General features: G+C 31.8%; 1 protein-coding gene and 1 long non-coding RNA gene across 3 annotated transcripts; both read left to right on the top strand.

The window, feature by feature from the left end:
• The first annotated feature begins 1740 nt into the window (after nucleotides 1-1740).
• LOC124460270 lies at nucleotides 1741-2697 on the top strand. The gene is made up of 2 exons (XR_006954194.1): nucleotides 1741-2234; nucleotides 2513-2697. It is a non-coding gene; the product is annotated as an uncharacterized LOC124460270 (long non-coding RNA).
• Nucleotides 2698-6312: 3615 nt separating this feature from the next.
• Nucleotides 6313-25402, top strand: LOC6642696 (homeotic protein caudal). 2 transcript variants are annotated; one of them, XM_002064962.4, is made up of 3 exons: nucleotides 6313-6618; nucleotides 6692-7505; nucleotides 24471-25402. In XM_002064962.4, the coding sequence occupies exons 2-3, from the start codon at nucleotides 6713-6715 to the stop codon at nucleotides 24923-24925; spliced, it is 1248 nt and encodes a 415-aa protein (XP_002064998.1). In that variant the 5' UTR covers nucleotides 6313-6618; nucleotides 6692-6712; the 3' UTR covers nucleotides 24926-25402. The 2 variants fall into 2 exon arrangements, with proteins under 2 accessions (XP_002064998.1, XP_046866612.1); XM_047010656.1 differs by having other exon boundaries at nucleotides 6313-7505.
• Nucleotides 25403-26357: the final 955 nt, after the last annotated feature.

Here is a 26357-nt window from a genome sequence, read left to right as displayed (position 1 = left end):
TGTCGATTCAGAACTAGTTTTTCCTTTTTCTGAACAATTCTGTCTCATATTCCTATATATATATTTTTTTTTAACAAGTTGTTAATTTTGTTTAACTTTTTAACGATGATACATATATGTATATTATATAAAAAACTTACAAATTAAAAACAACTAGTTCTACTTTTTATTCTAATCAAATTATTTGGCAAAAAAACTTGTAATTATAAAAATTTCTCTAATTTAGGAATAAAATTCCAATTGTAAAAATATAAAATAAACTTGGAAATGTATTTTTATAAAATGAAAAGAAAATACTAACAATTGTATTTTATGTGTATATGGCCTAATGTTTAAGAGATATTATGAAGACATTAAGTTGAGAAAAGACAAAGACAAGATGTGCTTTACAATGCAGGAATATATATGCATATAACTGCATAGATTTATATGAAGTTAAACCTTAAAATAATAATAGAGGAAGTTATTTAAAGACACTTATATTAAGAATCTATAGATCTATTAAAACCGGACACTAAACTAAACTAAACATATCAATTTTTGCTGACAAAAGACAAAATTGATGTGGCTAAACTTGACAGGTATTGATTTATTTGCTCACATTATGTGAAAAACTTAGAACAGTTAAAAGAACAAACATTTACAATTATCAATTTTTACATTCTGAATTAAATGTGATGCATTTTCCTGTGCTTATTAAATAGATTATGCTATGGGTTTTTGCTTTCTTTTTTTACTGAACGTTTCACGTATTGAACTAGATCAGAGAACTATATCTAATGACCCCCATTGCGTTTTAAAAACCAAATTTAAATAGCCATCCCCCTAACTTCTATATATTTCACTCGACGCTATAACTTTTGGAATTTAAAAGGAAGTAAATTGTGTTAAAATGCAATCTCCTTTGTCAAAAATTATGTGGTAAGGCTGAATGAATTAAAAATCAGGAAGACTTAAATAATTTAAGGTATCTATCTAATACTTATGTGCGCACATATGTATATGTATGGAAAGTTACCTCCAAAACCTAGTAAGTTTTTAAATCGATTAATATATAACAAAACAAATAATGAAGATTTAGAGTTTTTTAAAATTTTGAAAATTCATTTAATGTGGAAACAAACAAATTCAACCTTTTAAATGCAAATTGAGCCTAAATTGATTGATCAAATCATTTTAAAAATGATTAGTAATAATGGTTTAGTATAATATCGATTTCAAGATGGAATTATTTTATGATTAAAATCTAATGATATGCAGATATAATGCAGATATATTTATCTGCTTTATTTTGCTTTTTCATTTAGATTGGAAATTCTGCTTCTAAATCATCTAAACAAAAAGTAAAAACTATAGTTTATAAGTTAATATAAACCTTTACATCGGACGACTATATATAATCTGTAGAGATTCAATTGGAATAAGCCAATTAAAGTTTTTATAAGGTGAACTTGTTTACCATAGAAACACTTAAGATAAATTTCAAAAGACGAAAAGATACGGAGAAATTGTATACTAATAGAACCCAAATATTTTATTTACAAGACTATTTTTCTTCTTTGATATTTATTTTAGTTTTGTTAAAAATAAAAATTCGTACGAAGTTTGTAAACCATTTAAACTATTCCATACCGAAATAATTATAGAGGAAGTTATTAAGAATCTCTAGATCTATTAAAATCAGAAACTAAACAAATAAATTTTATATCATAGAGACAAATTTGTTTTATCAAAGTTAAAACAAAAACTATTAAATTTAATACACAACGTCATAATATCTGTCGAAATCTTAGTGTGCCAATTTCCAAATCTAAAAATATATTTTGGGTTTTTCGTTTTTCGGTTCCTTTCCCTTTCTGTATGCCGCCCGTTTATGCCATAGAGCCAGTCAGAGCCTGAAATTTTAATTTGTTTTATTAACAAAGATATTTTATCGCTAATGTCGCGGCATCCATAAAGGCCGTTTTCCTCCATACATACGATACATAAATACGAATGCTACAACAACGCAAAATGCACTTGCCCGGACATTTGGTGAAGATATGGCTGTTGAATGAAGGGGGCTTGGGGCGCTATACCGGGGTCTCATACACTAATAAAACTCTTCAACGTTAAATGAACCGACAAGCAAAGGCCGCGCGACAAAAAAAAAAAAAAAAAAAAAGAAGTGGAATGAAAACGAAATAAAACCTGATGAGCCAATCAAGCGAAACCTCATTTTTCGTCTGGCGACGGTAAATATATGTATATATGGACACATATTTGTATGATGTGTACATATATATGAAATAACATCTGGTTGTATGCTAGGCGACGGCATTTCCATTGGCCATAGTTCTTCTATGTATTTATTTAACTCCATCAGACTTGGGCTAATTGCCTCTTGAGTTTTTTGGTTTTTGGAGGCTGCTTTATGGCCCGTGGCGCTTTGCATTGCTTTCTTTATGGACTTATTAACTTAATTGTGGTTTTAAAATAACGTTGTTTTTTCTGTCTCTTTTTGTTTTATAAGTTGTTGATGTCACTTTTTCAAGATATTCTAATTTATGGCGATGGTCTAATGGAGAATGCATTTAGAAAGGATTGATTACAAAATGAGTAAAGAGTTAAAATGTGAAATATTCTCTTAATGGAACTGCTATTATTACGAATTCTCTGCATAGAATAATAAATTAATAAATTATAAAAATATCGAAATTTAGGTATTATCATAAAATGACGAACATAAATCTTTGAAATTAAATTCACTTTAAACAAGTCAGCAGAATTAGTTACTTTTGGACTTGTTGATTCATCGACTATGTCTATTATGAATCGCATTTCAAGAATTCAATGAATTTTTGTTACACTTGAATTAGCCTATAAAAAAGTCGCATGACAATAACTTTATTAAATAGACATTACATACAGTTTGTACGCGGAATAACTAGAGTGTACGGAGACTTTTGAGGAGTCCTATTTTGCTTTTGTTTTCTTTTAGGATTTTTTGTTTATTAAGCTCGTTTTTTTTTTTTTTTAATAATTAGAAGACATGAAAATGTTTATATGTAGTTATTTTTCTAGACGAACTCAAAGATATACATGGCAAGTGTATCTAATAAATATATAATTGTCTTTTATTTATATATATAAAATATATGGGATTTCCCTAAAGTTATCTGTTTGTATGTTTTTCTTTTTTTCGTAATAAAAGTTTGTAATACGGATAACAAGAAACATTGTGTTCAATTTAGGCTCACAAATTTATGTATTGTTGATAAATATTTATTTTATAAATATTCATTATACATAAGTAGCTAACATTGAAAATAACTTGGAGAAAACAGTGTCCTAAATATCATTTCGTGGGAATGATAACTTTAGTATTTACAAGTTTACTATTAGATCTACTGTGATCAGATCAACTTTAAGGTATTTTTAAATAAATATGTAAACATATTTCATTAAATTAAGTATTGCTTAAATATGTTGGCGAAGTATAATGCTCTATATAACATGTTGGTACTATTTCTAGAATTGTAATTCTAAGAATGAGATAGTTTTTTCAAAAAAAGTAAGTATAAAAAGTAATTTCAAATGGAATTGAGAAAATGCATATGTACAGACTAAATTAAATGAAATATCGTATAAAAATACTTAATCTTATGACTATATTTTTATACAAACTTAACCAATAAAATTATTATTACTATCTTTCATTGCGAAGATTGTTTTAATCAAAATGTCTACAGTTTTATTTGGATATTTCACATTGTTTTATATAGTCCGACTTTATGTACTTTACGTTTAGACCCAAAAATCTACATTGTCCCTTTACATATTCTTGAAAAAATAAATAAATAAAAGGAGTCGTCAAATTTTTGGCATGCATGTTGTGAATATTATAAGATTTTTTTTTTGTCAAAATTATATGCCATTATTAATCATTAGAAAGGAAGACAAGCTATCTATGCAAAAGGTATATAATGTCCAAATACTTATGTCCATTAGTAGGTATATATATCCTCTTATTCTTTAATAAAGCATCTTGTTCAGTTTAAAATATTTACTATATGTGTCTGTCAGAATGCCCAATTTTTAATGTTAAACATCAAACCATTAAAGAACACTGATTTATAGCTAACAAAGAGATGATATACAACTACAAAAGATAGATTTATATTCTAGAAGGTTGTAGTTGTAAACATTATATATTTTTGATATGCCATTAAATAACTTTTGCTCAGATCATACATATATTTGAACCCCTAATGACTTCTGGGTAATATTATGTCCTGTTACATGATTTGGCCTGTTTGGTCAAAACACCCGAGGGGAAAAAAACGCGTACACGTCTTTATCCTACCCTTCTTGCCCATCCCGGGCAGTAAATTCCTTTGAAATGTTGACGATTTGCAAAAAAAAAAATGAAATGGAAGAGAAAAAGTGGGCTGCGGCTGCCTAATTACAGTGTGAACTTTATGACCATACCCAAATAGGCCCAAATATGCAACCAACCACCCACCCAAAAACGCCTTATTTAGTGTCTCCAGAGGTAGAAAAGATCGCGCGATCCTTTTGGCCTCTGTTCTAGGTCGCGTTCGCGGGATCATAAAAGTTTTTGTCCTGTTTTTACAATTTGTTTTTGTTTTGGGCATTAAGGGGTTTTTTGTTTGATCAAGTTCGAACCAGTTTTGTAAGGAGCGTTAATAAGTGAGACTTAAGTACCTTCGAGGCCAACTGCTGCCGGCTGAGGCAGCATTCTGTTTTCTGGTCTGTGTGAATATTTCTCCATCTTTTGTGCCAACTGAATGCATTTCTAATTATTTGACGCGACATTGAAAGTTTTATGATTTGTCCCGAAAAGGTAAGGCCTAAGTGATCAATGAATATCATTTTTATTATTTTTAACTGAAAGAGAAGACGAAAATTTTCTAGAATTATGCTAAGGATTACTCAATCGGCGTGAGAGTCCTGTATACAGAGTTTTGGATTTTTCCCAAGAGTTATTTTAGAATATAAAAGTTAATGGAAGGCGGCTGAGATGATGAATTGAATATTGAAGTATACCTTCATTTAAAACATATTTGGGTAAATAAATTTATAGAAAATTGTAGAATTAGGTAATTGTATAACTGCTTAAAGTTCAAGTCGGCTTTGATTTCATATTTTTATACGATAATTCTAGAGTTTTTTATTTCGTTTATTGATTTATAAATTAAGCACACTTTGAAAATGCTTATGTTTTTGCTTTTATATCTGTTTGGAATAAATGTATTATGAACTGATAACCTATAACTTTTGGAAAATACTTAAAGGATTGTTAACTTTAGTACCTGTTGAAAGATTTGTATGTAAATATTTTAGATAAATATTCATTGGAGATTTTATTTTTAAAAGAATATCTGCTTTTGTCGCCTAAGTTCCTATTTTCCCTAATTTTTCGTTGCTTTTTGCTAGATATTTATTAATTTCTTTATACTTATCCCTATATAATGCACGTATAACGACTTCTATGGGCCAATTAGATTTGAATGTAACTTAATTGTTAGAATTGTAGCACTCCATATAATACCTATTGCTGGGCAAACAAATACTTCAAAAGAAGGGGCCTATAAAACTCTTAAATCTCGCCAGTAAAACATTGATTGATTGATCGATCGATGACTTGAATGTAATGCATGTATTTACAATTAAGTGTAGCATGGATTTTATAACCACTAATTGCATAAATATAAATGGAATTACTTAATTAGGCGCCTCAAACCAAAAGGCAATTGTAATTATAATTAAAGTAGTTACCTGTACTACAAATCGAAGCTGTCATAAACTATTAAAAAAAGGGGGTTGGTCAGAGTAAAAACACTTTTCTTAAAACACTTACAACTTACCTGTACTGGAGAGTACTGACGGATAGGCGGAGTTACATACCTGCCCACCACCATGACAGCAAATCAAATGAAACGAAAGAGATGGCATTAAATGTAGAGAAAGAGATAGAAGCTGTCGAAACGTAAGCCATCTTGAATTTCAAATGCGCAACGGAAATGAGGGATAAAAAAAACACAGTACCAACCTCCATAACAGATCATTGCGTGGGCGAGAAAGAGACAACTAGCTGACTTTGTCCAAGAGGCCTGGAATTGAAAATGTTGCTGGTGGTGGGCCTGGGTTTTTATCAGTTGAAGAGTCTTGGATTTCAGTACGTCGTCGACTGCGGTAAATGTCGCAACGTAAAACGGCAGTCAAAGGCATCTAAAAAAGTGGAAAACATAGTGAAGAATTTTCAAACAAAAACCCAAAAAACGCGTGTGTAAAAATACCAAATTGAAAAAAATAACGGAAATACTAATTATCGTGAATCGATAAGTTTTTTTGGCAAGCTTTTGTAAGAGAGACAAGCTTGGGAATCAAAGCAAGCGAAGATTACAGTGTAACGGAGGAACAAAAACGAAAGATAGAGAGCAAGAACGAAAGAAAAAAAAATTGACCAAAATACAAAAATTTTAAATTGGAATTTCAATATCAATCCAATAGAGACGAAATAAAAAAAAATGTGTTAAGCTACAAGAAAAGAAACTTTTCGAGTGCGGAAAAAAACCCAAAGTGGATTAAGTTGAAGAACAAAGTGAACAGAAGGTGAGAGAGGGAGAAAGATTAACAAGTTGTCGTACCTAACCTCCAAATTAAACGCAATCTAATTTAAAAAAAGAAAAGAAAAGGAGCACCCAAAATGGTTTCACACTATTACAACAGCATTCCATACACGCAAAAGCATAGTGCCACAAATTTGGCATATGCCTCGGCGGCAGCACCGCCATGGAATTGGAATAACTACCACCACACAACGCCGAATCAATTTATGAGCGATATGGATACCTCTGCCCATGCTGCACATCATGCTGCTGCCCACCAAATGTATTACAATTCCCATATGTTCCACTCCGCCGCAGCGGCCAGTGCCAGTGATTGGCATTCACCAGCCTCCAGTTCAACGGATAATTTCGCCCAAAATGTGCCCACATCTGCGCATCAATTGATGCAACAGCATCATCATCATCATTCCCATGTCAATGGTGGTTTGCCCAGCAATGGATCTAGCAGTTCCGCCAGCTCCGCCGGTAGTCACAGTTCAGCCACAGGCGGCGGCCCCACATCTTCGGGTGCCACTCAGCTAAATGAGACTAACAGCAGTATTGCAGTAGATGCTCCAGGTTCACATTCTCAGCAGCCGCATATAGCCGAGGGATTGCCATCGCCACCGATTACTGTTTCGGGCAGTGAGATATCTAGTCCAGGAGTACCCAATTCAGCGTCATCGCCACATCATTTGGCCCATCATCATTTGAGTGGCTCAGCCGGTTCCGGAGTTCCCAATAACAATAACAATAATAGCCCATCCACCCACAACAACAACAATAATAACAATAATGTTACACCCAACAATAATAATCGGACATCACCATCGAAACCGCAATACTTTGACTGGATGAAGAAACCAGCCTATCCAGCACAACCTCAACCAGGTAAGATCTCAATTTATCACAAGTTTTTCTTTCAAAACTAAACAATATAATTCTCTGGGATAGCCTATTAAGAAATTGCTTAGATAGAGGAATATTCGCAACTACAACTGTGAACCAAAAAATAGTAACAATTTAGCAAAATGTTCGAGATCATAAAGAACTTTCTTAAAATTAAGTATTTTTTGTACTGACAGAGCTTTCAAAACCTATTTTTATACAAACTCTTTATAAAGTATGCGTTTTATACAAATTTGGCCAAAAAATTATGCTATTATTGGGTTCTCATCTGTATCTCTCTTTTTTTAAACAGCGAATTCTTAAATATTTGCTTTCACAAAATCGTCTAATTTTTATGTAAATTATCTTTTTCTAACCTTTTCTCCAAAGACAACTTTAATTTTTAAATTTACTTTTTAAACCCATTCGAAAACGATTCGGAAGAGGTCTAACAGTCTTTTAACATCAATTGTTTGAAAAAATATTTTATATAGAAATAATTTCGTATAACCCAATTTAACGCATTTTTCAGTTTATCATTTTTCAAATACAGATTTCTAATTGGTTTTGGAAATTGATTTTATTCCACTTATTTTATTTAGATTTGGAAAAACATTTTGTAGAGAAAAACAGAGGAAAATAGTGTGATTTAGATTGAGAAAAACATTTTATAGAGAAAAACAGAGGAAAAGAGTTCTTAAAGAAAAGACCAAAAACTAAACTTTTGCAAAAACAAATCAACTCTATTGCTTGATGGAAACTCAAGTGATAAATATTATAGCAAGTTCTTAAATGAAAGAAAATATATCATGTTTTGGTACCTTTAAGGCAAAATGTGTCATTTGACCTTCAACTCATATATTTATGTATTATCTTTCGGGGTTTTACCCGCATCCGCTTCATCAGATGATTGATTGATTGATTCCCCCTACAAAGCATCTAAAGACTTGAGGGACACACAGTCCACTTGCATTGTCTATCTCTTACTCACTTACTTAAACTCGTGCTCTTCGCACTTACTTTTTCTTAAAAATCCGAATCCAAAAACCAAAAATAAATATATCGAAATCAATAAAACATAATTTTAATACAACAGACGACGACGACGACCATAAGCCAATTTGACTGCCAACAGAGTGTAGAGACTTCTCCACATTTTGGCTCATAAAAATCAAATGTTTGTGCTTCATTTTACGATTGGCTGTTGTCCACATTGAGTCCCCTGTCCTTCTCTCTCTCACTCTTTCACTCTGGCGGCATGCCTTGATTTGATTTATGCACATAAATATGAACATATCTATGTGTAAACTCCAAATTTGTTATTGATTCTGTTTGACTAATTTCGTATCATAAATCAATACAACTATAAAAAAACGAAACAAAAAAAATTAATGGGTTGATCAAATCCATTGAGAGTGAAAAAGAAGCCAACAAAATGTTCTTTAATGATTTCTAATGAAAAACTCAAATATTCCGTGTCCCAAAAAGAACTGAAAGGAACTGCAGAACACAAAAAGTCTGGCTAACTAACAATTCTCTCACAGTCAATTAGCACTTGAAAACTCTGAAATTCTAAATTCAATTCAACCGCTGCACTACCCTCAAGAATTAATAGGTATTAGTTTTAAGAAAGAGATTCTTTAGTTTGGTAAATGTAAGTTAAGTAAATTAAATTTTAAGTTTTCATTTATCTAAAAGTTACATACCAATATCTTAAGTCTAATTCTTAAAACCCTCAAGTCTCTTGGTAGAAAATTTGTAGAACTTTTTAAACAAGATTTGTTTTATTATTTTTATTAGAAGAGAGTAGTAAAAGTGCAATTAGGCAAAGATATCGAAATATATGAAGTATTTTGAATTTTTCTTACAAACTTAGTAAACACTTATTACATATTTAATCAAACATTGAGACAACTTAGAATTAATCATTTGGTCTTTTGGGAAAACTTTTAAATAAAGTACGTCAGACCAGGTTTTTTCACAACTGTTAAAAATATAGATTGTTTTTATACCAACATCATTGGAAAATGATGTTGAATTTGGCCTTGTAATTTGATCAGCTGATTAGAAAGACAAAAAAGAGATTTGAAAGCTAAAATGCTCTCATGAGTAACTATTTCGAACTCGAATGAATGCCTTTTTCATTATAAAATTTATATACTAATATTAGCTTAACAAAGTCTCATTTGAAGTTTCAAAAGATTCCCCCCTTACTCAGTTTTTTCCCTTTTCTCCTGTCTTCTTTTGTATTAGGTTCATATTATAAAATTTATCAGTGTCTGTCAATTTGTCTGTTTATATACAAACTAGGTTCCCAGTTTTTGAGCTATGGGTACGAAACATTGTAACTAAAGTACGCAAGACATTAGTCGGCATCAAGCCGAACGGTCAACTATAACATATAAAAATCGGACAAGAAAAAGCCCATATTTGAGAGAGAAAATATGTAAAAAAGAGTTTGATAATCAAAGATGGTTAAATAGATTTTTGCATTATTTTTGGAATATGTTGTATATCATTGCATTATATATTAAGGTTACTTTTTAATATTCTTTCGATTTCTCAAATGTTTATCATTTTTCTTGTCACTCATTTTCGCTGATTGTTTGGCATTTTATTTGATTTGTATATTTTCTTTCTTCCACCTTTTCTTTAAACATTTAACGGCAATGCAAATGTCAATGCACACACACAGTCACTACATATAGGCAAATAAACAAACACAGACACACACACAGACGACGGCTATACTTACTTATATATACTTACCGATTCCTCGACGCTTACAATTTATGACCCCCCCACAACAACTGAAAAAAAATGAGAGCCTCATGTCAAGACGAGACACGGCGATATTATTGACGATATCGACAACGATATCCATTAAGCCCATAAAATCTGTTGGCATGCAATTAACGTTTATTGCCATTGTTGTTAGTTAATCCCCCCCCCCTACACACACACACACCCTTTAGTTAATTTTATTTATTATATATACGAAAAACAACAATCTGATGGAAGAAAAAGAACTTCAAAAATACTGCAAAAATACAAAAAAAGAAACAAAAAAAAAAATGATTTCTTTGGCTCTTGAATGGATCCCAACCCTTTTTGGTGGGGCACTTCAAATGTGGGGTGTGGCAATAAAACAGAAATAAGGAAAATGAACAACCAAGTTCCTCACTCTGACTGCGCCTACCTCCTGTTGTCCATTGAATGGGGCATTTGGTGGTGTTGTTGTTGCTTGTACTTTTGTTTCAATGCGATTAGATTAGTGTTTGGAATCAAATAAACGCCCGCCTGTCAATAAGTCACTTCTTTCTCTCTCTCTCTCTCTCACTCACACTCAGTCTATGTATAGTCTGGTTACGGGTTAATATTTTCTATTTCTTTTCCTCCACCACACGATGATGATGATGACGATAATATTGATGATGATGATGATGGTGTGTGGTGGTGTTGCTCCAATAATGTTGATATCAAAACGTGGCTAGAAAACAATTTCTCTTATCATTGTTAGCTTGTGTGTGTGTGTGTCTGTGCGTCTATGTGTGTGTGTGTGGGTGATAAGCATTGTCGCTTCGGGGCATATTGATTAAAACAATATAGCCATAAACCCATAAAAATTAGTATTACTTCCAATAAAAACTAAATAGCGACATTTATGGTCAAATCTTTGCAATCATTATTAAAGCCAAGCCAAGAAATAAGGTTTTCCAAAATATTATTGACAAAAATGTAAATTTAGAATACCTCTTTTTGAGGTTTATAGAATCAGCTAAGACTATTTTTATAGAAAGTGTTTGCTTGTAGATCAAGTCAATAAAATGTAATAGCTATCTTTAAGTAATAGGATGGAACTGAGTATTGTTAAGATCATGTAAACCTTTCTGGAAGTTATTGAACTATAGTAAAATTTCTTCTATGTTAAGGATCAGCTAATTGTTAGCTTTGAGAACTGTTGATATGAAGACATAGTATGACAATTTCAAGTAGAATTCAAATTCCTTAACCCATTACAAACCGTTTTGGCTATCTTCATAGGAAATTGTAGCATTGAAAACTAAGATGATCAAGTCAACTGTTGAAAAATATCAAGTAAAACATAATTTGTTTGGTAAATAGAATCTGTTTTGGCTAATCAGCGATTAAAGTCTTCTAAATTTATTTGCTAAGTATTACCTAGGGTTTCTTTAAAATAAAGTAAACATCTTAAGAACTTTTAAGATGAAAAAACTCTGCGAATGTTCAAAGTAAAGGTGAAATCAATTCTTGATAGAAAACTGCTAAAATTATGTTTGGAGGAAATGATTAGACACAACAATTTATACACTTAATTATTGCTACTAACTCTCTGTTTTTCTCTAAAAGAAACTGCACGTTTTAAAATACATTAAATAGGTTTTCGATTAAAGCTTAAAATCAGAAGATCGTTTATTAACCACGAACTGGAAATTAATGTAAGAAATAAACACTTGAGTTTAGAGTTAGTCCTAGTTAGTTAGTTCCATAAAAATACTTAAACACAAAGTCAGTTAAACTACCATACAAATTAACTTAAACAAGATTAAAGGAAACCACTTTTGGGCTAATTAACAACTAATTAAGGTTTAAAAAAAAGCAAGACTGCGATCGACTGCAAGTTATAGAAAATATTGTCTAGATTTTCTTTTCATTTAGTGTGGGTGGGAGGGGGGCAGGGCATATAAAATTAGAAATGCCACCTGACACATTGAGATTTAATATGTCAATATGCACAAAATTTATATTGACGAGCATAAATAAAAATGAAAATACCAAAAGAATCTAAAGAGAGAAGGAGAGAGCAAGCCATATCTATGGGCTTAGATTTATACGATTGTTGCCCAAATGTCTAGTCTGTTATTATTATTATTATTATTGTAGTTATTGGGGGATATTAATAGTTGTGTATGTGTAGTTGGATACATTCTGGGGTTGGGTTTCTCAGCCACAAGAAAATTTACAAAAAAAAAACTACACACACACACAACTAAAATGATAAGCCATTAAAAATGGCCACTAGGTGCAGTGTTGCTTGTGGCCGGCCGTCGATGTCGATGTCGACTCTATGTCGATTCTTATCAGTCATATCAATATTTGCTGACGACAGTTTTACTTCTCTCACCCATTTCCCAGTTCGATTTCGATTTTATTCCATGTGTCAAAAACCACAACAGAAATACAAAAAAAAAAAAATGAAGTCGCGCTGTTGATTAGCCCTCGAATTTGTAGTTCATCGCGACATTGGGCATACCTTCCTCCCCCTACCCATATATACATATATGTAGGTATATATGAACACTCACCTAATATGATTGACATGCCTGGATTAGCATAGAAGCACTCAGCCTATGTCACAGACTTGTTACCATTGTGTCATTTACTTTGGGCTTAGTTAACTAAACAGAACGAAACGAAAAAAAAAAGAAACAACACACGTAACTAATATTTGTATATGCATTGGCATTGATATTGGTTATAATAACTAAACATTTCGTTAGTATTTTGATACCTTTTTGCCTAAATGTTGTGTGTGTGTGTCTGGGGGGTATTACAGATTTAACCTTCAGTTCAAATTGCCCAAAAGGTAAGCAGTTCTGGGCCTGGAAACAGTCAACTCCCACATATACATACATATGTAATCTATAGGTTTTGGGCTAACAATAAGAAGCAAAAGTCAGGGTAACATTTGTTAATCGTGTATTCAAGCACGTTTCAATTTGCAATCTAATAACTCTATTTTTATTTAATTTTTTTTTTGGGGTATTTCCAATTAACGTTTTCATACTTATATTTGTGCCCTGCCTCAAGTTAAAAAACGAGTCTTATCAGCTCATCCACACAAGCTAGAAACATTTCCTGTACAGTCATAAACCATGGAAAATGAATGGGCGCTAACATATTCAGGCCTATAAGCCTTTGGCCAACTTACCAAACCGACATCAAAATCCGATTGTCAATCAAGAAAACAACAACAGAAAAACAGAAAAAAATTGCAAATATTTAACAAAATGCCATGAATGATAATTTTTCATAAAGTTGTTGATGATGAGGATGATATATGCCTACCTGCTGGTATCTCTTACCAGTCAAATGATTGACTGGCCGACTGACTGACTGACTGACTAAGTGAAACGTGACACGTTTATAAGAAAAATATATACATATATATTGTGATTCGTTTACTTTGGCGATTCTTTTTATGATTTTCCTCCCCCTCTCTCTCTCTCTGTATTTACGATGCGGTTGGTAAAAACAAAAAAAGATTTGCAGTTATACTACCCAATATATATATACACATATGTGTATGCCCCACAGCTTAATCGCTTAACAATACAATAAAGTAGCAATAATTATAAAAAACTAAATTAAATGCCCGCAACCCAGAAATCATCATATATAGAAGGTACCTACTACCTACCTACATAATACTATTACTACTACAATGAGAGTTTAGTATTATGGCCCATATAGCAAAATTATGAATGAATGAATGAAATAAAAATGACTGAAATGAAATGGTGGGGAAATAACTGTTTGAATATGGTATATGATAGGCTCATATTTTGTGATTTTTATTTGCAACTTATAATTTTTGATGATTATTATTAAATGGATTATTTGTTCATTAGTTTTATGGCCAATGGTTAAAAGAATTCCCACCCCATACAAATTCTATTACTTTCAGTCTGAGCAGAAAAGCGTTGCAACGTTTACGTTTTATTTTACAAAGATTATTCAAATATTTGTTGCACGTTGACCCCAAATGAATGTATTTAACCCACTCAGATAACACTTTGAGTAAGTGGTGGAGAAGGAGGAGAAGGTGAAGAACAAACACAGAATTGTGTAGAAGGAAAACGGGGCAAAGTAAAAAGTGATTTCTAGCAAAATTTATAGTTCACACCAACAACAAGAATAACAAAAACAACAACTAGCAATATAATACACAAAATTTATTGCATATTATTTGATTTAATATTTTTATGATGCACAAATTATCAATAAATGTGAGGGTACAACAAAATAGAAGACTTTAATTATATTTTGATATGATGATAGATAGCTTTCAACTACCTGAATTTAATTGATTTTCTGCCTATAAATAAATAAATGGAAAAATTGGCATCTTTTTTTAATTTTTATATGGAAAGTTTTTTTGTTTTTCTACTTTTGTTTAAGACGGAAATTTTATTTATTGATTAATGCCGAACAATATCACAATGTATAGGCTATCAAAACCCAATTCTTAATCAGTTTTGATATTTATATCGTATTGTACTCGATATTCGAACTGATGATTCAATGAGTTTAAAACAAAAACACTTTGGCGTTTAGAAACATTACCTATCAATATTGGAAAGAAGTCGTTTCGCTAGCTCCAGTCACAAGGAGTTTATTTAAGGATTTATAATTTATGATTCGCAATTATCGTTAGTCAATATTTAGTTTACATGACATAAAGAAAAGATGAGAAAAGAAAAGGGTGTTTTCGATGAAAAACAAAACTTAGAATTTATTTATACAAGTTCTCTAGCCCTTACGCTTGAATAAGATGAATTTTAAAATATTTTCAGACTATGCAAAAGTATCTGAGAGATAATTGGACGTTTCCTTAAAAAGTTTATTGGGCTGATTATTTCATATAGTCGCAATTTATACTTTTGAAAGTATGACATTGAAAAATGTCTAAATGTGTTAGTGGGAAGGCATAAAACATTTTTCCCCTTCTAAACTTTGTTTTTAATGCAAATAGAAATAGAATTTAATTTCAAATAGAAATAATTTAAATTGAATAAGAATTATGTAATATTCGAGTTTTTAGTCATATAAAAATTACAGTCTAAAATTGACTTACGCCAGAGAACCAAAATTTGTTAGGTTTTTTTTCTCGAGTGAAATGATTAGCGAGTTTTTTTTTGTAAAAAGTTGAGTTTAAAATAGGTTTTAGCTAGCTTTTTCTTTTTGTTTATCAAAATAATATATAATTTAAAATGTAACAAGTTTGTTGTCCTTTTATTTTGTTTAGGATTTTTGATTTTATATTGAACAAAATGTGTTACTGATCTCAAGATTACATTAAAACAATAAAATGTTACGGATCTCTAGATTCGACATTTTAGTTCAAACGAAGTTGGAAAACTATAAGTAAATTATATAGACTTATGTCTAAAGCTATTATAATAGCAAAACGGAATAGAGTAAATGGAGCAAATGTTCATATATGAAAATAGATAAATGCAAAATGTATTTATATTAGCAAAACTTAATCGATTTAGCTAGTTAGTTAGTTATAAAATATATGTTAAAGTTTTGGCTATGGGTTGTTTTTCCTGCCAAAATAGATATTTTAGAAAAGTTTTAACGACAAAATGGAGTTTGAAACAAATGACTTTAAATTAGATTACATCAGTGTTCTATATGTTTTATATATGTTAATATTTTACTCTTCTTTAACACTTGTTTTTTCCATAAAATTAAAAGTTAATTTTTTGAAAAACATATTACCAAAAAATATTAATAAATTGTAAACTAACTTTAAATGCTAAACCATCCGCAGAGCTATGCAGCACACCCATTATAGAGGATCTAAGTGAATTATTGGACGCAAGCGGTAGGAGTGGTTACGCCCATAACCCAATAATATATATTATATATAGCATATATATTTGAACTTTCTTTGTCTAATTTCCGTTTTTGTTTTTTCTTGTGTTTTTGATTGCATGTGCTGCTCATAAATGGGCCCATATCGTATATCGTATATATGCATATAAATTTTATTGCATGCAACATTCAAAATAATTAACGTAAATTTGAAAATAATTTTTGCCTGCCTTTCACACACACTAACACACACACACAGACACACAGAAAGAAACTTTGAGAGAAACAGTCGAGCTGGAGTATTTATGACTTTAATGGCGGCGACTCATTCAGGCCATGTGCCGAGCCTTCCCCTTTTTTACCAGCCAAATTTTGTGGTCCGTTGGCTGCCATTTTAGCCAAATGCCACACCCCCATTCCCCTCTGGCAACTTCCCTTCCAGTCTGCCACCTCTTTCCGCCACTCGCTCTGAGCCATAAAATGCAAAGACCCTGCCAAGCTTGCTCTGAAGATGGAATGATAGAGTCGAAGTCGTCCGCAGTACTGCCAATGGCGTGTTTGCCATAACACCATTCCCCTCCCCCATCCCTCTACATATTGCCTTTTGCCACATTTGGCCGAGGCACGTACAGAGAGGCGGCGGCATTCGTTTGTTGCACGCGATCTGATAATATTTCTCTTTCTGTTTTCTCCTCTTTATATTTCTTTGGCATTTATAATGCTGCGTGCCAGGGCGCGGTTGGGTCCCGATTCTCCCGGATATATGTATGTATAGAGGGGGGGGGCGACTTTTGCCTATATAGTCGTGCACATATGTGTGTAAATACATACATATGTATGTATGCTTGGGGCATATAAAGTGTTTGCATGCCGCATGTTTGACACTGATGTGCGCCATTTTGAATTTTTTTTAGTTAGTTGCTTAATGCATGTGTGCGTGTAAGTGTATGTGTGTGAGTTTGTTATTTATGGATGCCAAACATACATATATAGCTTTAGTTTAACTTCAAGACAAGTTTTTCAAGTCACGTCAACTGAAATTTTCAAGCCTTCAAAATTCTCTTTAAAATTCATTAAAATCTTTTGTTGAAATTTGTTAATGAATATTCACTTAATTCATTAAGCAAAAATAAAAATATATACTATTTCCGTTTCTATTAAGATTTATAGCAAGATTTATAGTGAGGATTATATAGAAATTGAACTTAAAGAAAAACCATATCGTAATAGAAGAAAGTTAACTTTTTTTCCTCCAATTCCTTAGTAAAACGCATTACATTACGAAATTTTTTATCGTATCAGACTGAAATTTTATGTATTAACATTTTTTTAGATGATTTTAATTAGTTTTACTAAAAGTAGATCTTCTAGAAAGGGAAAAAACATATAAGAGAGATACTAGGCTAGAAGATAATAGTCTAATAAGGAAGAAAAAAGTATGAAAATTATATTTCAAATGGTTCTAATAACTAATAACTTTGAGAATTCTAAGGTTTAGAAGCTTTGTTTAGACTAGACTTTGCAATAGACTAAAGTTAGAACCAAACACAGACAGACAATGTGTTTTAGTAAGTTGAAATATTAAGATTAAAAGTTGTTCTTACAGTTTCCTATTTAAAAAAATGTACTTTAATTACCGCCAAATCCAATAACTACAAATCGAGTATTCCCTAAGAGTCCTTTGTGAGGACATCTCAAGATGTCCACAATAATTTATAGTACAATTTTCATTCCCTCAACCCCTTTTGGATAGTAAATTTTGTGTCTAGGCTCAGGGCAAATGGAAAAAAAGAGAAAAAAAAGTATAAGAAAAGGCAACAGAAATAAACGTCAAATCGAATCAAATGATTTTATGATGTAATTTGAGCTAATATTTACGATATAACAGCATCTAAAACAGCAGCAAAATGCCAAATAAATGTTATTGTTATATTGTCGCTTGGGTGGTGAGAGACAAACAAACAAAATACACACCACACACACACACACATATCCTCATTTATGATGGTCCAAAAAAAAAAAACTAAGAAAAGGCAACCAAAAGTAAAGCAAAAAAAAAACCAAACAACAACAAAAATCTGTGGCTACTTTAAGCTAAACAAACATAGAGAAAAATCTCTCTATTCAATGCCTTGGAAAATCTCTTGGGTGTCGTTGAGGAAATTGCTCTTGTTTGTTTGCCAAAGGGGGGGAGGGGGTGTGGGGGCAAATGGCTAAGAAACTTTTCATAGACTAGCTTTAAGGAATTTAAATAGAGAGAAAGGGAGACATCAGAGACACAGGACAGAGGCTGCAGGTATAAGTATATGTATGTATCTATATCCATAACAAATGTTTCCCAACTGATTTCTTATAGAGACACAGAGAGAGAGAGAGAGAGAGGAAGATAAAGAAGCATAACCAAGTCGTTGTGGAGGTCGTTGACAAATTAACACTCAGCAGGGGAAACAAGGACAAGGGACACATGCACAGGATATGCCCGCAATTGAGCATGCTTGTTAGGTGGTAGCCAGCTACCAGCCAACCACCATAACCGTAACGGTAACCGTAACTAACCACAATTGTCAAAGATCTGTGGACGGTTGTCCTTGGCCAATAATTTGCCCACTGGGAATACAGGCCACAAACATAATTGCTGTAATCTCTCACAGTTTTCGCCACATCTCTCGTCTTTGGGCCATGGTCGCTTTAGCAACAGCTGTTCAAAAATGGTCTATTAAAAGGAATCTCCCTCGTTCGACGACCTTTCATTTGACAAAGTATCTATTATATTATTAAACACCTCGTTCTCAACTTTGCTCTCAATATTATGTAAACACCTTAAGTCGATTGTCTCTCTGTCTCTATTGCCAATTTTGTTTGCACAATTCGCTTTGTCGGCAATGAAAGCCATAAACCATTTGACTTTACTGAAAAAGAAGGGTTCTATTTGAAGAACTCCAACTACATTGTGAATTATATTACACTGAGAGAGATACAGAGAGCGATATGTGGCGATCGATTGTTTATTATTTATTATCGTTCAGTAGGAATTGAACTATTTCTTTTTTACAACGGGTACAAAGTCAAAAGATGCGATTACAAATCAATTTTTTTTTTATTCACTCTCCATTGAAGGGATTTTCAGTTTAACTAAATATATTTTAAGTAATTAAGACGCATTTACTTATTTTAGAACAAAAATTTGACCAATGGCAACATTTTCTGATAATTTGTCAATAGTTTATATATTTATAAATAATTCCCTGAAAAGTTTATTCAAAATAGTCAATGTAAACTTCGTTATAACTTCAATTTTAGTAGATACAAAAAGCTTTGAATTTCTACAAAAATTGGTTTCTGTTTTCCGACTTAAAGTGTATTAAAAATGTCTATTACAAACATATATAACTATTACATTTTATTTATTGTTGTTTATATAATAGATTACCATTAATTGAAGTTTAAAAAACCAAAAAAGGATAAAACTTATATCAAAAGGAAGATGATTTTACAGTCTCACTTAAAATAGGATTTCATTAGTATTTTTTTCTATAAATTTCCTATTTGAAATTGTAATATTAGGGTTTTGGGGTAGAATATTATTTTGCCGTACAATTCGCATTGTAAATTTTTGTTTGCAGTGCTGTCATTATGTATCATCGATATAAACTCAATCAAGTCTAGGCACATGGCACGCACTCGATGGAGACACGATGAACAACCATTAAAGCTTATCGTTAAAGCCCTTCACAACCAGCAAATGGGGAAACTTTAATTTCAAACCAACTGTGCTCTGGTCTATGTAATATAGCTTCAGTCATATATTGATATAGACCTCAACTGGGATTAGGAATGTGCGTGTGCGTTAAGTTGAGTTGAATCTCTTCTAGGCTAAAGAAACTATCGTTTCAGTTTTGTTTTTTGAAATTTACCGACAAACTAATCTATCATTAAGGTAATCAAACATACTCCAATACCTTTACATACCTCCCCGCTACTACCCCAAAGCAATCAGAGATCTCCTTCCACCTGGAGTTTCAAATCAATTTCAATTACAACTCTCCATATGGCAAAGGGTTAGAAGGGGAAAGAGATCTTTCATTTATAGTTTGTTATATATATAAATTACGTGCATGGCCTAGCCTCAGTGACAAAGTCATAAAAAAATGTCGCACCTAACTCATAAAAATTACCTAAATATTAAATATATATTTCATTGTGAAGCGCCAAAAAAAGTTCTGGATGGAAATTGTAAATGTATAGAGGCTTAGAAACTTTTTCATTGCGAAAATTTACTTGGGATCACATTTGTTTACATAAATGACTAGGTTATAATTTCGAGGATAATCCTCTATAATATATACATACATACATACCTGTGAGTACACATAATATCTTATCACTGAGATTTTGATGATGATGATGTGATGAGTTTGTTTGCCAAGAGCTCTTCGGGTCTCAGACGACAATTTAGATACATTTGTAGCTTTTTTAGCCTAGTTGAGTTGTTGTGTTTCTTCTATTTTATTATGTGTATGCAAGAGTTGACAATAAAACACTCAGTATAGTTTCTTTTATATATGGTCCTATACAATTTATTAGATTATGGTCTTGAAGGTCAGATTCAACTCGAGCACGACGGCCCCGTCCCAAAAGAAATACTTTATAAGTAGGTATTCAGTGCGTAAGTTTTGTGTGCACTAGATTGGCTAATTCTAAACTTGTTGTTTGTTTACTCAACGTGTGTGCTGCTAAGGTGTGAGAAATTGGAACCAAAAGTGGTAACTAGATAAAAAAAAAAAAGCATAGAAATTGTGGGCATAGCTATATCTATAGATAAAACCCCTCACACTGTTTCTGCACCACATTAAGATGTAAGGTCTTAATGATTTTTTAAGAGATTTCGAACGTTGTTCGTATGCAGGGAAGAAAAAGAATTTTAGAATTTACAGGAGTCTGGAAAGTTTATCTAATCCGGAGTTTTGCAATTTAGGTTCATATAATTTAGTATATTTTTTAGAAAATTTAGAAAAGCATTACAAAAGGCTACATATTTCAGTTAATTGACTTATGGTGTTCGTTTGTATAATGATATAGATTATTCCATTTCAATATATATATTTGGCTTTTTGAGCTTTAAAAAGTTATCCAAAATATGTAAATCTTCATTGGCTTTTGAGATTGAAGTTAAAGATCTTTAAAAGTAAAAGGTAGAACTGAAAAAAAAACACCATTAGTATCATCTAAAAAACGTAACTATAGCGATATCCTTTAAAAGGATTCGTCTAGCTCAAATCGCTCTAGCTCTTTTAAATTTCTTCTCTTCTTATAAAAGACCTTATTTTACGTCTGAAATGGGACCTGAAATATGATTAAATTCAAAGTAAGCTTTTCCGTCTAACAATCAGACATTCCTTGATCTCTTAATTGACCTAAATCATTTTGTGTAACACTTTGAAAAGGTTCTCTACTTCCATAATGTTGCCATGTTCAAAATTAATCTCTCAAAAACTTACCTTAAATTGCGAAATACTTTGGAAAAACAACACATTTGTTCGTCTTTAATTTACTTAGCCAAATCCCTCATTCCATTTAAGTTGATAATTTTAGTGATTACAAATATTTGTATACTTCCTTCTCAAAAGTGCCTCATCAACGTGAAGTTTGTGTGGGTGTGTGTGTGCCATCCACGCCCACTTTATCAGTTTAGTTGGGCAAGAACACGCGCAACTTAAAAATTGCAAAGCAGACGGACTAACAATTTGTAGATTTATCATTTGAAAAGGCTTCTTTGAGAGATTATAATGGGCTGGGCGGGATGGGGCGTGAAGAGAAAGGTGGAAAAGTGGGGGCTTGTGGCTTCATTTTATTTCATTATTTAGTTTTTTTTTGTTTCTGTACGATTGCCACATTAGACTAAGCAAACAAAGTGAGACAAGCCACAATTTAAAGAGAGAGCTATAAATTTACGTCTAAACAAAAGTGTAAAAAATAAATAGAATGAATGTACCTAGAGAAAGAGAGAGAAAGAGTAAGAGATAAGGGGAATATTATATGGGCAATATATATTCTGGCCAGCTGAAACAGAAATTGTGGCTAAAATCATTCAAAAATTTTATGAATGGTCAATGGGTTTCGTGTTTTTTTTTTTTTTTTGATTCTTCCGATGGGTTCTTAATTTAATAGATATTTCTACAAACTAAATGACTTCCTGAACAGTTGTTAATCTTTTTTTTATAGAAATTCTTAACTTTTGTTGGATTGTTCAAGGCAAAAGCCTTTTGTTTGATTAGATTTTTCTTAAGGACCATCTTAAGTTGATAGAAATATAAATTACATATGTTTTCCAAGTCGTTTTAACTAATGAGTGATTTATATAAAGTTTAAATGCATCTTAAATCTTAATATAAAACTTTTTAAGTCGTCAGGCTTAAATACGTTCCAGTGTGTTCTTTAGATGATTAGATATAATGTTTTCTTCTTTTAGTTTACCTGATCTATAATAGTTGGCTTTAAAACTCTTCAAAAATACTGACTCAAAAAAGAACCATTCGAATCGGTGTTGTAAGAAATTCTTCCCAGATCATATATCTTGGTAGATCTTCTGGTGGTAGAGCATTTTTAAGGTCTTTAACACCTACGCTTTGCACTTCTTTGCCTTATTTTACTTTGCCTCTTTGGTCGCGTTGCCTGTCCCTTGTCTGTTGTCTCTTTCTCTTCGTGGTTGAACTTTATCATCTGTGAAAATATTTGTTTGTTTGCTTATTTGCTTGATATTTTAATTGTGAGTGAGTATATAGCTATCTATGTACATAGATACATACACACACACACATACACTTACCCTCTAACCACATGCATTAAAAACAAAAATTAGAGCAAAATCCCAAAAAGCAACAGAAATATGTTTGCATTTCTAAAATCTAGATGATAGAAGCATTTGAGTTTCTCCCTATATATGTATGTATGTATGTGTGTGTGTTTTTTGGGTTTTTCTTGGTTCTCTTATCACGTAGGCACCAACTGTGGCATGATCTTATGGCCTTTTTCATGCCTTTGGTTAGGGTTTTTGTTTCTCGTCATTTTATTTGAATTTTGATTGACTAATTGCGCAGCGCCAAGCGCCAGTCATAAGAGGCGAGATCAGGAGTAGGAGGAGGAGCAGGAGAAGCAGTTCCATTAAATTTCTACTTTTTTTTCATGTTTACCGCCGCACCCATTTTTAAGTATTTTGATCATGGGTTTGTGTTCATCTTTGATGATGGTGATGATGTTGATGTTGATGACTCCCCTATCATAATTCAAATATTGTCATCGAGGAGAACTGACTGACTGACGCCAGTCACTCACTCACATTGGGTTTGCCTTGCCAGCTCCAAAGTTTGTAGGCCACATGATCATCTTTTGTTGGTAGGGAACTAACTTACGTGTATGTAGATACATATTTTGCCAGTCTTGAAACTTACTTGACTTTATTTATATTTTCATCATCATCGTGAATGTGGTTAGCAACGACATCAATTAGAGGGCTTTTATATATATATTCGATTTTATTCGTTTCTGTCCATTAGGACTATTAACTTAAAAGCCACAAAGCTTAATTTCACTACCAAATAGTTTTTAAACATAAATTCTTGTTTTTTTTTTACATTTGAATCTGAAATTAGATAGTTTTTTTTCCATTTAAAATCTTAATGCAAATATTATAAATCGTTAATTTTGGTAGCTCCGATTTCATCTACGATTCGATTGAAACTTGAAAATTTCATAAATAAAAACAAATCAAAGTACCAAAGAATCTCTTACAAAACATAAGTTTTTCTCAAATGAAGTGTTATACATATATCAGTGGTTTGTTTTTATAAGAACCTAGAACGTACATAGCTATGGTAATAAAAATCTTAAATACCAAGTTTTATTTCAATAGTTATTTAAATGGGAATTTATTTTATTTATTTTGTATATTTTATATTTACTAAAACAATGGAAATATGGACTTGATTTCTCATGCTGCTGAAGGATACATCTTCCTGTTTTGTGATCCTTTTAAGTTATTAATATAGCAAAGTGAAATCAGACCTAAAAACATATTTTTAAAGAAAATATTCCAATTTCATACTTTTATTATTACTTTCTCTACAAAGAAAAAGTAGACAGATCCATTGATGATTCAATATACTAGTTAAAGTCCTTTATTTTCTATATAAACTCTATATATTATTCGAATGCCTGACACGATTATAAACTTGCCTTGTCTCCAATATTTTTATAATTTGTAGTTGAATGCATCTATTTACTCATTAGTTAAAACATAATTTACATAAAACTAAAACATTTCTTTTTTGCTTATTCTCATTTTAGGTAAAACCCGCACCAAGGACAAATATCGTGTAGTTTATACGGATTTCCAGCGTCTTGAATTGGAGAAAGAATATTGCACCTCACGTTACATAACCATACGACGCAAAAGTGAATTGGCCCAAACATTGGCCCTATCGGAACGTCAAGTGAAAATCTGGTTTCAGAATCGTCGAGCCAAGGAACGCAAACAGAATAAAAAGGGCAGCGATCCGAATGTTATGGGCGGTGTGCAGCATACGGACTATAGCCAATTATTGGATAGCAAAACAAAATTGGAGCCCAGTTTGCATTTACAGCATCCATTGCATTCAATGAATCCCATGGCCATGAATATACCCGCCATGCGATTGCATCCATTGACGGCTCACAGTCATTTGGCAGTTGCGGCGGCGCATTCACATCAATTGCAACATAGTGCGGCGGCTGTGTCTGGTGTCGGTTCGCTATCGATGTGACCACCAGAATATGGTATCGATCTACACTATAACAACACCAACAACAATAGCAGCAACAACAACAACCACAACCAGAACCATCAGCATAATGGCAACAGCAGCTATATGGAACAAGGGCAGCAACAATCATCTTTGGGTTTCAGTGTTGCTCTCACAACATGTCCTAGTGATTTGGCCGTGGATTTGGCTTAGAGTTGGGACAGTACCCATTCCCAAACAGTCAGACTGTCAGGGACTGTCACCATAAGATTAGAGGCAACAGCGTCATTTGAATATTGCACGTTGTTAACTTTTTGTGATTGTATATTCTAAGCGCTAAAAATGTTGCCACGACCCAAAATAAAAAAGTAGAGGAGTAGAAGAGGTTTTCTGTCTAAGCCATCTCCCTAAGCCAGAAAACACATATATTTCCAGTATGATGTATAACTGTAAAAAAATTTTATCTATATATATTATTATTATTATTATTATTTTCCACTTTGTATGTACAATTATTGTTTTTTGTTTAGAACCCTTAAGAATTGAATGTAGTTTATAAGTTGCCCAGGAAAAACAAATTCATTTTTAGCCGTCCCATTTAAATTAAAAAGAAAAAATTAAACACGTTCTTAACTTAATTTAGTGTAACAAACATAAAAACTAAATTACGCACAAATTCCATGTAAATATCTATATATTTTAAATAATATTCAACACGCACAAGAAATGAGAAAGAGAGAGCGAGAGAGTTTTTAACGTTTATTACATTTATGTTGTAATAACAAATAGTTTTAGTCTTAACAATATATATATATAAATTCATCTATGTAATGCATAAATTGAGCACACAAATCAACAACAAATACAACATGAAAAAGTTTATATATATATATTAAATAAAACAAATCAAAAGCAACAACAACAAACACAAAACCACTTTCTGCCTAAAGACATTTAATAATAATACAAAAAAAAAAAAAACAATTATATATACATATATGTATGTATTATGTTGAAAATGTTAATGTAGTTCTCTTTAGTTCAATTATGGCGGCAATTAGTTTATGTAAAATGTACGAGCAAATGCTTAGCTATTTAAATAAAACACAAAATATAAAAAAAAAGACAACAATAACAAGAATTGAAAGTGTATTTATTTAATAATTTAATCTTTGGGAATGGATGTTAACAAATCGAAGTATTGAGTTTTTAACTTAAACTTGTAACTACACATAACTAAATGCATATTAATTTGGGATTAGCAATTTGAGATGACTTATCTATATGCCCATCTAATGCCAACGAAGAAGTAGAATATTTTCTTAAACTAACTTAAACTAAAATGAAAAATCTTCAAGGTCCTTAAAATTTTCATAAAAAATTTGGCTTATAGTTTTTTTGGATCAATTTTTGATCTCTAAGTAAAACAACTAATAAACACTATTATGCTGGA

The sequence above is a fragment of the Drosophila willistoni genome (assembly GCF_018902025.1).
Source record: "Drosophila willistoni isolate 14030-0811.24 chromosome 2R unlocalized genomic scaffold, UCI_dwil_1.1 Seg167, whole genome shotgun sequence".
Taxonomy (NCBI): domain Eukaryota; kingdom Metazoa; phylum Arthropoda; class Insecta; order Diptera; family Drosophilidae; genus Drosophila; species Drosophila willistoni.
The sequence above is the reverse complement of the archived record's forward strand: the minus strand, read 5'-3'. Positions and strand labels throughout refer to the sequence as shown.

Coding starts and splice junctions, on each gene's coding strand:
- LOC6642696 (XM_002064962.4), top strand. CDS start 6,713: ATGGTTTCACACTATTACAACAGCATTCCATACACGCAAAAGCATAGT. Junction 7,506..24,470: donor TCCAGCACAACCTCAACCAG/GTAAGATCTCAA, acceptor TTCTCATTTTAG/GTAAAACCCGCACCAAGGAC.